The sequence below is a fragment of the Egretta garzetta genome, unplaced genomic scaffold, assembly GCF_000687185.1.
Source record: "Egretta garzetta isolate BGI_Z169 unplaced genomic scaffold, ASM68718v1 scaffold59, whole genome shotgun sequence".
In the NCBI taxonomy this organism is placed as follows: Eukaryota; Metazoa; Chordata; class Aves; order Pelecaniformes; family Ardeidae; genus Egretta; species Egretta garzetta.
The window spans coordinates 6,005,144-6,020,432 of record NW_009267230.1 but is presented as its reverse complement, the minus strand read 5'-3'; the positions used below and the strand labels follow the sequence as shown (position 1 = coordinate 6,020,432).

At 42.1% G+C, this 15,289-nt stretch overlaps 1 protein-coding gene across 1 annotated transcript in view; it reads left to right on the top strand.

The window, feature by feature from the left end:
- C6 (complement C6) overlaps positions 1 to 15,289 on the top strand; it is a 26,755-nt gene that overhangs the window by 1,292 nt on the left and 10,174 nt on the right. The window contains exons 2-9 of the mRNA XM_009647331.2: positions 252 to 408; positions 2,716 to 2,860; positions 3,498 to 3,639; positions 4,436 to 4,574; positions 6,530 to 6,730; positions 12,794 to 13,034; positions 13,732 to 13,854; positions 14,781 to 14,947. Of these exons, the coding sequence (XP_009645626.1) occupies positions 252 to 408; positions 2,716 to 2,860; positions 3,498 to 3,639; positions 4,436 to 4,574; positions 6,530 to 6,730; positions 12,794 to 13,034; positions 13,732 to 13,854; positions 14,781 to 14,947 (1,315 nt within the window). The remainder of the gene's footprint in view (positions 1 to 251; positions 409 to 2,715; positions 2,861 to 3,497; positions 3,640 to 4,435; positions 4,575 to 6,529; positions 6,731 to 12,793; positions 13,035 to 13,731; positions 13,855 to 14,780; positions 14,948 to 15,289) is intronic.

The following is a 15,289-nucleotide window of genomic DNA, read 5'->3' as shown; positions in this document are numbered from 1 at the left end:
TTTCCCTCCTCCCTCCTGCTGTAGCTATTCTCTGGAATATTTGAAGTTACGTGAATCAAAAAGAATCTCTCTGTAAATTTAAGGCTTATTTGGATTTTTCTTTTAATCAACATTCTGCAACTATGTATTATCTCTCAAGTTTCTTTTCACTGGGCTCAAATAATTTTCTTTATCAGCCTTTACTCACAGATAGAGAACATCTATAATCTGTCTTTGATTCCTTCCTAGCCTAACTCATTCAATTTTTTTAGGCAAATAAGAATGGATGAATATTATAGCCAAAACTTCTGTGACCAGCTGTGCACAAAGCAGGAATCTCGTGCATGCAACCAGCAAATGTGTCCTATCAACTGTCGGCTTGGAGACTTTGGGCCTTGGTCAGAATGTGACCCATGCATTAAGAAACAAGTAAGTAGAAAATGTATTATATGGGTTAAATGCAAGAAGTTATGCTTAAGAAACCCCTTTGCTTCAGACAATCTACTTCCTGGCAATTGATCTGCAAAATGACAGTTTAAATTAAAAGGCAAATTGCTTATGAACTATAAGAGTAGAAGATGGAGAGAACAAGTTAAAATAAGCAGATCAGAACAGAAAAGGGTGATTTAGTAGTGTAAATCCATTTATGAGCACTGGCTTCAAAAGTTATATTGTCATTACTAAAGATGGATTTTCCACATAAATGATAAATTAAGCTGTAGAGTTTGCATGTCTGTTTAAGCAGGAGAAAGTTATGGAATCCTTAACTTAACCATAGCATTCTAAATGTTCTGAAGACAAGAAAAATAATAAGCTCAAATCATGTATTGAAAAGAGTTAACTGACAAATCCTAATCAGCACTGGCTAGAAATGCTCAGGTTACACCTTACACTGATAGTCAGGATTGTTTTGAGATTGCTATTAAGAAATCTAGAGCACCATTCCCCCAACTTTTATAGCCCCCACAAAAAACAAGTGGATATACCTAATACCTGTGGAACGAAGCCCCAGGATGGTGTTTTTAACTCTTGAGCTTGTGCCTGTTGACTTAGGGGGTGAGATGGCAGAGAGAGAAGAGGTGAAAAGTGAGGTTCGAGTGAATTTGACCTAAAGAAACCAAGCCCTGGCAAATGTAATGTCATAGGGAGTGGAGGTGAGTGGAGTGCAGATTGATTGGGGTAGTTATGTGACCGGTGGGTCTAAGCTTTGAGGCTGACCATGAATTCTGTGCACACACAGCCTACGGCTCTCCTTTGAATGTCCTGCTCAACTTCAGAAATCCATGCCTGAAAAGCAATCTTGAAAAACCTGTCAGATATCATAAGTATATCTTTACATACATATATACTTTCTGATGCCCATGCAGGATGAGGAAGACATGAAGAAGCTTTCTAGGCATGGGATGCGAACCACCCTGTGGGGTTCCTGCAACTGGGATGGAGAGTATGAGAGCAGAGCAGGGAGAAACAAAGAAAGGGAGACAGCAAACCATTTGCAAGAGCTGAAATGGGGCTTTGCTCTCAATGGAACTGATTTTTTTTTGTAATCAGTATCATCTTAAATGGCTGAGACTCTTACCTATGCATCCATATATAGAAGTGTTCATTTTTATTAACTTTAAGTACTGATGCAACATATTTGCTGCTTCAAGCAAAAAGGTGCTTTTGTGGACTGTGATCCATTTTCTCATCCAAGCTATATAAGCGACTTTTATAAACAACCATCAGAATGGAGGATGTGACTTCCAAGGTAAGGGCGAAGTCTAAGCAAGGTACCAGTGAGCGTGAGGGATGAAGAGGTGGAAAGTCACACAAGTAATATAGTGAGTGTTATGTATCCCAAATGGAGTACAAAGAAGGGTTATCTTGAGCTCAAAGGCTTTCAGATGGTCTGGTGTTGCTTCTTGCACTCTCCCTTTGTAGTCAGTTGGCTACTGATTTTTACTAGACATCTTCCTACATTGTTTGACTCCAGGGTCTGTCTACAGAGAGGGAAGTAACAGAATTCTGCAAGGAATGGTGCTTTTCCAGTGGGGAAAAATTCTTAGAGGAGGAACTGTTCAGCCACATGCAGACAGGTGTCACCAGCAGTCCCTCCAAGTGGAGTGGAAAACATACCTGAAGTGATTTGCCTAGCAGCCCTCAGCTTTGTTATTATGCATGGATGGTACTGACTTGGGGAAAGAAAACCCAGTGAGCTACAGATTTTGGTCCCAGGTTTTCTTTAGTAAGAGAAGCTTTCAGGAAAACCACTTTTTTGTCCTCCCCAGTCATCCAGTGCTCCTCAGGTAGGAGGCCCTGTGTGTGGGAGGCAAGCCAGCTGGTTTGGGGATGGGGACACATGCCACTGTCAGAGTATTTCTATTTCAACAGAGATGATAACGGGAAAAATGTCCTTAAGCCTGGTCACACACTATTTCCTACTGTACCTTTAAAAATGAAGATACAGGGACTGAATTTTTGATTCCTCCAGTGATGTAGCCCAGGCTGTCAAGTGTTTAATCATGTACGCTCTGTCAGGGCTATTCAGGCTCTTGGATTTCAGTTCCCTGCCTGCCTTACCTGGGATGATGGCACAGTAGGACGTAAGGACAAAAATAACTGATTATTTCCTTCAGGGCTCTGGTTCTGATAAAGCTTCAGCAGCACTGAGGCACGTGGCTCTGCCTGGAGGGGCACTTAGCTACAAAAACAGCTCACACAAACAACCTTGGTTTTATTTCTTCTGCCTTTCAGTTCCGTGTCCGGAGAGTCCTGCGACCATCCCAGTTTGGGGGTCAGGCCTGTACCGAGCCGCTGATGGATTCCCGCCCATGCTTCCCAACTAAGCTCTGCAACATAGTGGAAGTCGATTGCAAGAATAAATTTCAGTGTGAAAGTGGTACTGATATCTCCATTGTGTAACTGCTGCATTATTAGATAGTCAAAAGATTAGCCACTGAGACAGAAAAGATCCAGATGATCAGGATCTTGTATATTCCATGCAAATTCCAGGGAAAAAGAGCAGGGAGAAAAGTCTACTTAAGGCTTTCATATGTATTAGTAGCAGCTTACGTTTGCAGTTTCTTCTGTAACTAAAAGTAATTCAAGTACAATCTCTAGCCTGGGATGTCAGTATGACCATGACAGCTAGACAGTAGCACTCTTCCAATAATATTTCTTTGCACAAATTTTTCATGTGCAAACATATCCATAGAGTTTGTCTGAACATAAACTCACACTATTTTTATTAAATTTGTGGGTATTTCTTGTTTGCTTCAATTTAAATACACCTGATTAGCCTCCAAATAACTTTATCTCCATATCCTTTTGCTAAACCTTTGCAGCTTCAAAGCAAGGCAAAACCGGCAGAATGGAAACAACCGTTTCTAATTGGAATAATCTAGGCATTATACTGCCTCATTTTTAATTCCTACGGCAAGCCCACACCTTTACTAGGGAGAAAGACTGCCCTTTTCTGCATCCAGATGATGAATCTTTGCATAAAGTTTCTTGCTGCTGCTGTTTCTCTGGTGCAGGTCGCTGTATTGCAAAAAAATTGGAATGTAACGGAGAAAATGACTGTGGGGACAACTCTGACGAAAGAAATTGTGGGAGGAAAAAGACGGTGTGTAACAGAAAGTATGAGAGCATCCCAGGTGTGCAGTTAATAGGCAGCGGGTAAGGCAGCTTTGCTTATTTTTCAAAAATTTTAGATTGTTATCTCACTAATTTACATAAACAAGATAATCCCCAATTAGCATGTGAGAGTATCCCATTAAAACACATAATCTCTCAAATTAAAATTAAAAAGAAGTTGTAAAAATGCAACCAAACCATCAGGCTAGGACTTGCTCACTGCATTGCTGGTGCACTAGGTAAGGACCTGTCAGGTCACTGCCTGAGTGACCCTTCCTGCTCCACAGCAACCAGAGCACCATGTTCTGGCAATTTCCAACTCAGTTACATCAAATGCTTCAGAAATTTTGAGGATGTTCCTCTACAGATGATACCAACCATCACCTCTTCCAGGCTAGTAATTTAGGCTGTGTAAAACCTAAACATGGGATGGAGTCCCAAGTAGTCTTGCGTTTTTTAATTGAATTTTCCACTCCGTGCACGCCAGTAACATCACTTAGGGTAGAAATGGAGAACTGCTTGTTCATTTTCCTAGGCCATTTTTAGGTGTTTCTCTGATTAAGGGTGACTGTCTCATGCTGACATTGGTATTGTCAAGAGGGTTAGGCACTGCTGGGAAGTGGGAAACAGGATTGCTACTACAACATTTTTCAGGTGAATTCAGTGTGAATGAACAGTTCTTGTAGAGGAGCTTCCTTCAAAGCAGTAACATAACCCAAACATTCATACCGTTTCGTTCAAACCTACAAAATCTTTAGTGCAGCTATGTATCACTAAATGTTTCAAGTCTATATGTCTTTCTGGGATTGCTTAATATTTGGAAATAATTTTTTGTTAGGTTTCACATTCTGGCAGGAGAGAGCCGAGGGGAAGTCCTTGGCAACTCATTCAATGGCGGACAATGCACAACAGTGAAGCACAATGAGACAAGGAAATCATATCGTGTTCCTGCAAACCTGGAGGCTGTCAGCTTTCAGGTATTCTCAAGCAGCAGCTCCTAGCTGAAGAACCATCACCATAATCACAATCCAGGTTATGCGCTTAAGTCTTAGGCAGTAATGTGTGTTTTAGGACAAGATTTCTCAACCTGGTGAGGCCTGAACATGCTTCAGGTGATGTGTGGAAGTGGGGCGAACTGAGCAGTTGGGTGGCTCTACTCACATCTTTCAGATCTGTGTTTACTCACTGCATCATATATCAAAGTTGACATGATTGATTTGGGCTTCTTCCCTCCTGCTTCCTCATGGCTGTGGCCATGACTTTGCTCTGACTTGGTACCAAGGGCCTTGCTCCTAACCCTGACATAATCTGGCCAGAGGCTCGTTCAAGTCCAAAGCTCGTTTCAGCATCACTGCTGTATCCTCGCGGCACCAATGGCTTTTGTAACTCCAGCTTCCTTCCAGTTACCTGCAGCCTTGGGACACAGTTCCTCCCTGAGACGTTTCAGCCCCTCAGTCCCCCCAGTTCCCTGCCCAGCCCCTCTGAAGAGCATCAAAGAGAGGAGGCAGATGCCAAGTCTGGGAGGCAGGAGGACAAGATGTACGCAAGTTGGGAGCAGTCTTGCCGGACAAGCTGAGGACAGAATGAACCTGGCTTGTATCTTAGCAAAAATCTGGGAATTTATTTTTTTTTAGACCTGCTATTTTAGACTTTTAGACACTGATATTTAGGAAATACTTTGAATACCACAGTTAGGGCACAACATCAGGCTGTGCACATATTGGCAGGCCCTGTCTGAAGCCAATTAGTACTGCATTGGGAAGGAAGGAACCAGGATGCGAAAAAAGTTCAAATAAGGGATGAAAACTGAACTGCTGATTTTTGTCACGAGCACTGTCAGTTTTTAGTATTACTTTAACAGGAGCAACTGAACAAAAGACACCCTAATACATTCCATGGAAACTGCAGTTGGATTTGCCATGACATGTAGGTTTTCTCAATAATGGTGAAAAATTACTGTCTGCAGAAATATTCAATGGGGAAAAGCAAGCCTTGGTTTGCCCAGGTCCCTTTGAAGCTGTGTGGTTTATTAAGTCCATCTGCAGAACTGTTAGAGTTTGTGAAACTCACCTGTATCTTTTAATATTTAGAGCAGCCTTTGGTATAGAAGTGTCACTGGATCAGGCTTTCTTCTTGGAACTCCAGTGTGTTTTCATGAAAAAGCATATGACTGCTTGGAGAATGGAGGTGGACTGGGGGAATGGACCACCTCACCTCCCAAGGTTTTTAGCAGCCCTATTAAGTAAACAAGTCTAGAGAAGGGAAAAAAATTAATCTTCCAAACACCCACAGGGATTTCCCTGAGTTTTAGGAAATGAGTAATTTCTGAACTGATGCTAAAGTTGTCTTGCTGCTTTGCACAACAGCACCACTGAGGTTTACCAACTTGATCAGGCAGGTTTGCTCACGGTTCCTCTCCACCTACCCTTAGTCCATCATACAGTATGGGTGCTAACACCACAATATGCTCTAAGACTCTCCTCTGGAAACCTGTTAATTCCTCTAGCTGGGAACTAAGAAAAAAGAACAGAAAACATGCTTTGTACAATACAGAAGCCATGGGACTGGGAATTAGCCATACTGTGGATGTAGCATGAAGGTCTGAGAGTCTTTGAAAAGTGTGTTGAAACGCTTGTTGAAAATTATTCCTAAGTTTTGGGGCATGAGGGTGGGGAATTTTAGAAGAAAGTGTTACACACTTTTTTTTTCTTGTATGAATGCCTATTATTAAGTCTACTTATCTTGTATTCATTTTGCCTATTAACCTTTCTTAGCCTCATGTTTTGTGTTAAGAACAGTTTTTTGGCTTACTGCCATGTCTCAAATAATCAGGCATGTTTCTTCAAAAAAAATATCAAGAATTCATTGCTTAATAGATTTCTGTTTCAGATTATTATTTGGGCAAGTACATTTTGCTTTACTGAATCTCCAGGTAACAGATGAAGAGGATGATGTAACATCAGATTTCTACAATGATTTAACTCCCCTGAGTGATAGTGCTGATAGAAGTAGTTCGTCCATCATTGGTACTCAAAGTTCTTTTGGTATCCCATTTTTACTCTCAAGAAAGAGACGGGTTGAAGTCACATCATCTTCCTCCTTCAAGAAAGCCATTGAAGCCTCATATGAAAAGGTAATCAAATGTTGCCTTCAGTTTCTTCCTTTCATTCAGTTTATGTCTGTTCATATCAGAACCGAGCTACCAAAGGCTACTTTCTTTATCAAGGCATTGGCATTATATTTAAAAAAAAAAACCAAAAAAACCCCCAAACACTAGAATTATGCATTAAAAAGTTCCTCCTCTGATACTACAGTATGTTCCTGGTTGTAACGTACCTTTTGTAATACAACATGCTTTTCTGGTCTTAGTACAGAAATCATAGGCTCATTCGACTTAAAAAAACATAGATTAGACATGGATTTGAGATTATCAGACCAGGTGAACCACTCCTTTCCCTGTCCTAGTTATAGATTAAGAAAACAGAATGCCGTATAGTAACAGTAGCAGACAACTCTAAAAAGAATTGAAGTGCACTCAAGAATGTTATACATATGCATGTATTGGGAATTAATCTACATTAGTTTTTGATTTGGTAACTAACTTGCATATTGGAGTCTCATGGCTATCAAGATGCACTTGGTCATAAAGATAATCTGAGAAATAACACATCCACAGAAAAGTTTCTGAGAACAGAAAACATTTTTCCCATAAAATTCTGCACCTTTAATGCAGATTAATACTGTGGGATATAGGATTATGTTCTTTTATAGTTTTGTGGCAGTAAAGGATGGGCTATTGTTTGCAATTCCGCATGGAAGATGCCATAGGACTCTAAGGTCCTAAGGAAACTAAGGCCTGCTGAAACCCAGGAGTTCTAATAAAATTAGAATTCATCTTTTACAGAAATACCAGTTTTAATATTAAGATTTCCTATGATAGAGGTTTATTGCAGGCCTTGCTAACTTGTCCTAATGGTTAAGTAACTTGACTGCTTAAATAGTCCATCACTTCTGGTTTGAATTCAACTATACTGAAGTTCCAGCTACTGGAAACCTGTCGACCTTCATTCCCATGTAGATACCTGTATACAGATTAGGCTGTTCTTTTGTACAACTAGTAAGTCTGTTTCGGTGGAGTGGCAGCTTCTTATTGGCTTAAACCCAGACCAAAGCTACTCATGGAAATGTTAATTTAAATGAAACTTTCATCAGGAGGGTTTTTTGCATGTACATTGGTTTTCAGCATGGTTGTCATGAAATCCCAGAAACCCACCCGAAATAGCAAATAACTTAGGCTGGTGTCGGCTTAAGATGACACAGGTTAAAATCCCTTCTTAGTGGACACATAGCAGAAGTTTTAACTTGGGTCTTCCTCAAGTTCTCTACTGTATCATACAGGAATTCTCTATTTTCATGTCGCTCTATGAATTTTATTTGTATGTGTTTGTAGGTAGATGTATACTTATGTATGTCTGACTGACCTATAAATGAATTTGCAATACTTTCTTAAATAGCGAATATTGAAGTTTATTTACATCACTTAACAGGAGGAGAAACTTTCCTGGGCTTTGGGAAGTCAGATTCAGACCTGTATATTAAACTGTGTGCAGAAGGGTATAACATAAGCATCCCAGGGTCTCTAGAGGGCATTAACCACTTGAAAGGTCATGCATTTTTTCATATTGGCATGGAAGAAACATGAAAACTTATTTTCCAAGTTTATTTTTGTTTACCAGAAACTTTTTAGCTAAGCTGACTGGTCCTCTTGGTTTCTGATCCTTTAATCACAGAATCACAAAATCTAGGACCATAGAATAGTTGGGGTAATCTTTTCCACCTCCCCTGCAGTGAGCAGGGACATCTTCAACTGGATCAGGTTGCTCAGAGCCCTTCCAGCCTGATCCTGATGATTCCAGGGGTGGGGCATCTACCATCTCTCTGGGCAACCCATGCAAGTGTTTCACCACCCTCACCAAAAAAATTGTCTTCCTTATATCCAGGCTGAATCTTCACTCTTTTAGTTTAAAACCATTACCCCTTGTCCTATTGCTACAGACCCTACTAAAAAGTCTGTCCCATCTTTCTTGTAAGACTCCTTTAAGTATTGAAAGGCTCCAATAAGGTCTCCCTGCAGCCTTCTCTTCTCCAGGCTGAACAAGCCCAACTCTCTCAGCCTGTCCTCATAGGAGAGGTGCTCCAGCCCTCAGATCATTTTAGTAGCCCTCCTCTGGACCTGCTCCAACAGATCCATGTCCTTCTTGTGCTGAGGACTCAATAGAGGAGGAGAGCTCAGTAGAGGTGGATTCAGGACTCCAGGTGAGGTCTCACTGGAGTGGAGTACAGAGGCAGAATCACCTCCCTTGACCAGCTGGCCATACTGCTTTTGATGCAGCCCAGGATATGGTTGGCTTTCTGGGCTGCGAGCGCACATTGCTGGCTCATGTCCAGTTTTTCATCCACTAGTACCCCAAAGACTGTCTTAGCAGGGCTGCTCTCAATCCCTTTATCCCCCAGCCTGTATGGATAGCAGGGTTTGTCCCAACCCAGGTGCAGGACCTTGCACTTTGCCTTGTTGAACCCATGAAGTTCACATGGGCCCACTTCTTGAGCTCGTCCAGGTCCCTCTGAATGGCAACCCATCCCTCAGCTGTCAACCACACCACTCAGCTTGGTGTTGTCTGCAAACTTGCTGAGGATGCACTCAATCCCACTGTCTATGTCACTGGCAAAGATATTAAACAGTACTGGTCCCAGTATAAACCCCTGAGGGACACCACTTGTCACTGATCTCCATCCAGACACTGAGCCACTGACAACTAATTACCCTCTGGATGTGACCATCCAGCTAATTCCTCATCCACTGAACACCCCATCCATCAAATCCATATCTCTCCAATTTGGAGAGAAGGATCTTGTGCAGGACCATGTCAAAGGCCTTACAGAAGTCCAGATAGATGACATTCATAGCTCTTCCCCTGTGCACTGATGTAGTCACTCCATCGTAGAAGACCACTAGTTTGGGTCAGGCAAGACTTGCCCTTGGTGAAGCCATGCTGGTTGTCTTCATTCACCTCCCTGGCCTCCATGTGCCTTAGCACAGCTTCTAGGAGGTTCTGTTCCATGATCTTCCCAGGCACAGAGGGGAGGCTGACAGGTTGGTAGTTCCCAAGGCTCTGCTTTCTACCCTTTGTAAAAATGGGTGCAGTGTTTCCCTTTTTCCAGTCTCTGGGGACTACACCTTACTGCCATGACTTTTCAAATATCATGGAGCGTGCCTTGGCAACTATATCAGCCAATTCCCTCAGGACTCCGGGATGCATCTCGTCAGGTGCCATAGACTTCTGTATGTTCAAGTTGCTCACAGGGTCTTGAACCTGATCTTCTCTTACAGTGGGAGGGATTTTGCTCCCCCAGTCCCTGCCTTGAGGTCCATCCACTGGAGAGGTGTAGAAAGAGAGGCTGACAGCAAAGACTAAGCCTTCTGCTCGTCCATTATTACCAGTTTGCCAGTCATGTTCATCGGGGAGTTACACATTCTTTAACCATCCTTTTCTGGCTCACATGCTTACAGAAGACCTTATTATTCTTTGCATCCCTTGCCAATTTCAGCTGCAGCCGTGCCTTGGCCTTCCTGATCCCATCCCTACACAAGCAGGCAGCATCCATATACTCTTCCCAGGATGCCTGTCCCTGATTCCACTGCCTGTGCATTTGCTTCTTGCCCCTTAGTTTGACCAGCAGGTTTCAACTCAGCCATGCCAGTCGCTTGCCTTCCTTTCCCGATTTCTTACGCCTGGGGATCAAGAGCTCTTGTACTGTATGGAAAGCATCCTTAACGAGATCATCCTCATGACCTCCCTGATGACTTCTACTTGGTGACCATCATGGTAACCATCTAAGGTGGGATTCAGCTTACATATCCATAGGCAACATCAGTTCCATAGGGATCTGCATCTCAGCTAATCACCCTCCTTTTGTATTGATGAAGAGATATTGGGTGGTTTTTTACATAAATGTCTGTTAATTGAGTAGTGCCCTAGTAGGGCTGTAGAGGGACCCCAGGTGACCAACTCTCACTCAAGGAAAGGTTCTTAAAGTGAGACTGGAATATTATGTAACACCTTTCATTATAAATCACTTTACAGATCTTGCCCATGCTGCTCCATGTTGTTATTTTTATATACCCTTTTCTTCACTTTTTTTGTCACTGAATTCCCAGGCCGTGAAGTCAAAAGACTTCTGAAGGCCTTGTATCAGAGTTTGTGCCCACTCCCTTAGCCCATGTTCCTAGCCTTTCTGGCAGCAGTTATTTGAGTTGGACTGTTTGAACTACAATTCAAAAACTGAGAGCTCAAAGCTAGGACACCATCTCCATCCCTGGGGATGTCAGGCAGGGACAGACATAATTCTGTGGCATCTTGCTTATGATATTTGGGATGAAAGATTACTTAATCAGCATGTTTGAGTGAAACTGTCCATTTTTAGAAAATTTCCAATTAAAACAACTGGTTTCAACATCAGTCCAGCTCAGCCTATGTTTAGCTACTTTTTGGCAATGAAGTAGTTTGTATAACAAAACTGAACTTGACTACTCACAGTTGATTTAGACCAGGCTCTCTTTGAGAATAATCATCCCTAATCTACTAATATGTCATATTAATACCTGGTACTCATGGGCCAAGTTTGCTACAGGCACCATGGTTTACCACTGTGATAAAACATGTGCTCAGGAATGGCTGGAGACTTTGGAATCCAATTTCCTGGGAGTGTTCTACAAGTGAGGTTTTTCAACATTGTGCATGCCTCAGGCAATGAACATCCAAATCACTGGGTTTGACAACTGTAAGGTAAAATGCCAGTAATAAAAGCACTTAATTCCTAGTAATAAAAGGACTTAAGACATTTCTACTAACAGAAAATGCAAATCCGAGATGCATGTCAAGCAGAAATTCATATTTAGCATGCAAGTGCATGCTAAAACCAGCTAAGGTTTTAGAATAAATATTTGCCAAAGTGGCCTGCAACTTTGTGTGTCATAACTGAAATGTTAGCTGGCAGAGCTGAAAATTGAGGCTCAGAACCTAAATCACCTGAAAATCCTAAAAATTATGTTACCCCACAGGGTATTCTAGGAGCTGAATATAATCCGGGAATTGTTAGATACCCTGTTTCTTCCATTCTTATTCTCACTGCAGCAGAAAGACCAGTATCCTTATCTTATTTTTCAATGTGCAAATGAGAGCACTGAAATGAGCAGCGCTGTGCAGAACTGAGAGCTGAGGTCTAGCTCGCAGATCACGTTGCTCACTCCTGGCTGGGAGAACTCCCTGTTTAGGTGCATGCTCATGTCTTGTAAGCCAGCTGACCTTGGAGACAGGAGTGGAGTAGAGCCAACCCACCAGTAGCAAAATTCAGCAGAAGAACTCATGTATAACTCAGTAAAAATTGTTTTATAATGTGTTTTTGCTACGTGCCGGTTGGCCATTTGCTCCATTTTCCTGCCTCTCCTTCTACTCTTTGCTACGGCCTTGTGCCATCAGTTCTCTCCTTTCAGTATTTTCTATTCCTCTCCTTTCTATTTAGTTAAACTTCCACATAAACAGCCTCTAGCATTGCAAAAGTGTATGAATTAGCTGTTTAAAAAACATCATTTTTTTCTAAATGTAAGTGATGTTTCCAGTTTTTGAACTTTTCTTTTGCCTCTCACATTAACAGCCTGACACTTCACCTCAATGAGATTTTCATCCACGTGGTTTAGTTTTAGTTTTAGAAGACTGATAAATTGTAAAACTTTGTAACAGTGAGTTAGTATCCAAAATACCCACTCTGGAGATTAGTTGTGAATGACCCATGGATGCTTATAAGCTGAAGCCTTTCCTCTGAAACTTCTTATCAATTGCTGGAGTATTTGTTATGGCAGGAGTCCTTTTGCTTTCTGTTTGGTAGGTGCTCAGGGAGTCCTACTTTTTGTTGGAATGCTATATACTCCCACAATGTAAAAGAGCAATGAGCATTGTCCTCAAGAACCTCACAGGGCTCTTGGAAACTCCAAGGCTAGTTTGTTCATGGCTAAAGCAGCATGATACACAGGTTTAATTAGTTCTTGCAATGTATCTGAGGACATACTCTTGGTTCCTCTACTTTCTGCGATTAACTACCTATGAACGTGCTAAGATTTTCCTTTTCTTATTTCTAGAATTCCAATTTTATTAGAGTCCATAAAGTAATTTCTGTTGCAAACTTCACAATGAAACAATCAGATCTGCACCTCTCAGATGTCTTTCTGAAAGCACTTAACCACCTGCCCCTGGAGTACAACTATGCTTTATACAGCAGAATATTTGATGAGTTTGGCACTCATTACTACACCTCTGGAAAGATGGGTGGTTCCTATGACGTTCTTTACCAGTACAGCTCTGAGGAACTTCAGAACTCTGGTATGTAATCTTTAAGAAGAAAATATCATGATTTGTTTACCAGCTTTCCTTATCACTGGTTTTAGGTCTTACACCACATAGTAAGTTCGACAACAGCAAAAAATCCTTTAGTCTTGCATAGACCCAGGAATTGCTCACACTGCCTAAATATAGAGCAAGAAGAAATTTTTGCTCTACAATGTCTTAATCTGAAAAGTTCAAGGGGTTCCTTACTTGGTAAACATCATTGTATTCAGGGAAAACTCTTAAGACAGGTACCACTAGGAAAAACGTGTTCCAGCGTACTTCAGTGTGGAACTGAGGTCTGAGAGGTGTAAGTGATACTTTTGGGGGCACGGTCATTAAAGTTGTTGGTATTGATTAGAAATTACTCTAAAAATATTCCCATGACTGCTAGACTGTCAAAATGAAAAGGCAATATCACATAAGTGGAAACCTAAGGTTAAAAGCTGTGATCCTTAATGCCACTGCTGTAACTTGCATGGGTATGGGAGGGTACCCGAAGGGGATGGTATACACGAAAAGTCCAATGCTGTTTGTGCCTGGGGAAGCAGGTACCTGCAATAATGAAGTCTCCAGTGTGGGGTGAGGAGCAGGGACACCTGCAATGGCTCACCTTTATGTGGGAGCCTGGAGGCATGGTACCATCATGTCACATGCTTATGATGATGAAGCTGCTGCTCTCTGGTATTTCTAGGCCTGGAAGTGGATGAATCAACAGAGTGTGTCCTAAGAGAGACAACATGGCGTGTGTTATTCATAAAGACAAAGAAAGTCAGTACCAGATGTACCACAAACAGGATGACTGTGAAACACGAAGGTGACCATGATGAGAACAGGGCTCATGCTGTGTTACTTACCCTGTGAAATACCATTCCCCTCAGCTAGGTGCCCTAGGCGACCTCCCAGCTTTGTTGAGCTACAGATGCTCTTCCACCACTGTCAGAGAAGCCAGGGTTTCACTGTTTATCTCTGAAGGAGGCACCGGAAATAGCCTCTTACTTGCAAAAGAAATTATGATGTGGGAGCTCTTCCTGTGCTCTGGAGCACCATCATTTGGGATCTGGTGGCACTGGCTCTTCCAGTCATGGACCTGACAAATATTCCCCAGGCATGTTGAACTGGGAAACGGGCACAACTAGCAATGCGTGATCATGAATGAGTCCCTGATCTTTAAGGGTTGCTCAGGGCTCATTGAGAGAATCAGGCAGCAACAATACACTCCCTAACCTTCCCCTCCCATCTTCCTCACACCAAGCAGGAGTTCCCTGGTAATGCCAGAAATTTCAGGAACTGCAGAAAGTTGGTGCATTTTCTGCAAGAATGGCAAGAATCATGTTCTGCATCACTAAAAACCAGGGATTTCATCACCTCCATCATGGTTTTGTTCTCATTTTATGATCAATTTCCATTACTCAGGTATTTGCAGCTGGGACACACTTGCTGTGTGTTCTTCTAGGGGAGCCTGCTGTATTCCCTGCATTTTCCACAAGTGTCTTGTGTAGTTCTGCATATCTCCATGGCTGAGGTCTCAGACACTTTCATTTGGAAGACTATGGCAGATGGCTGTCATAGCGGGGATTGCTTTTTCTGAGCGTAGACTTCATTCTTCCAAGGGTAGCTTCAAAAAATTAATCTTAGTATATTCTTTTATATCCTCTTACACTTTTCCTTAGAACCCTGTTGTTACATCCACTATCTTTGGAGGCCTTTGTCTGACAATACTGCAACAAAATTCCCTTTCAGGTTCCATTTTGGAGTCAGCTGAACAGTCAATCTCCCTGGTAAAAGGTGGCAGGTCAGAGTATGCAGCAGCTCTGGCCTGGGAGAAAAAGGGAGTGTTTCCAGGACACACAGTCTTCACAAACTGGCTGGAATCAACAAAGGACAATCCTGTGGTGATTGACTTTGAGGTAAGAGAAGAACAAGAAAAGCACTGGGATAGTAAAGCACTCACCAGTTAGCAGCTCTTCAGAGAGCTCTGCAGGTGTTTTGTCTTTTAAATTGGAATGATGCTGTGTGTGATATGAATGCAAATACATATGGGCATAACATAAATATACAAAACATTTATTAGAACTACTTCTTGTGCATATCAGTTTATAAGCCACGCCAGGTTTGCATTGTCTGTGGACAGTTAGAGTAAGAGGGAGGAATACAAGTGAATCGCTCCGGCACCAGCAGGAGCTCAGGCATGGGCAGGGGTTAGTTACTGTGCAGGAAAGCAGTGCATGCTGATGGAAACATTTTCCCCT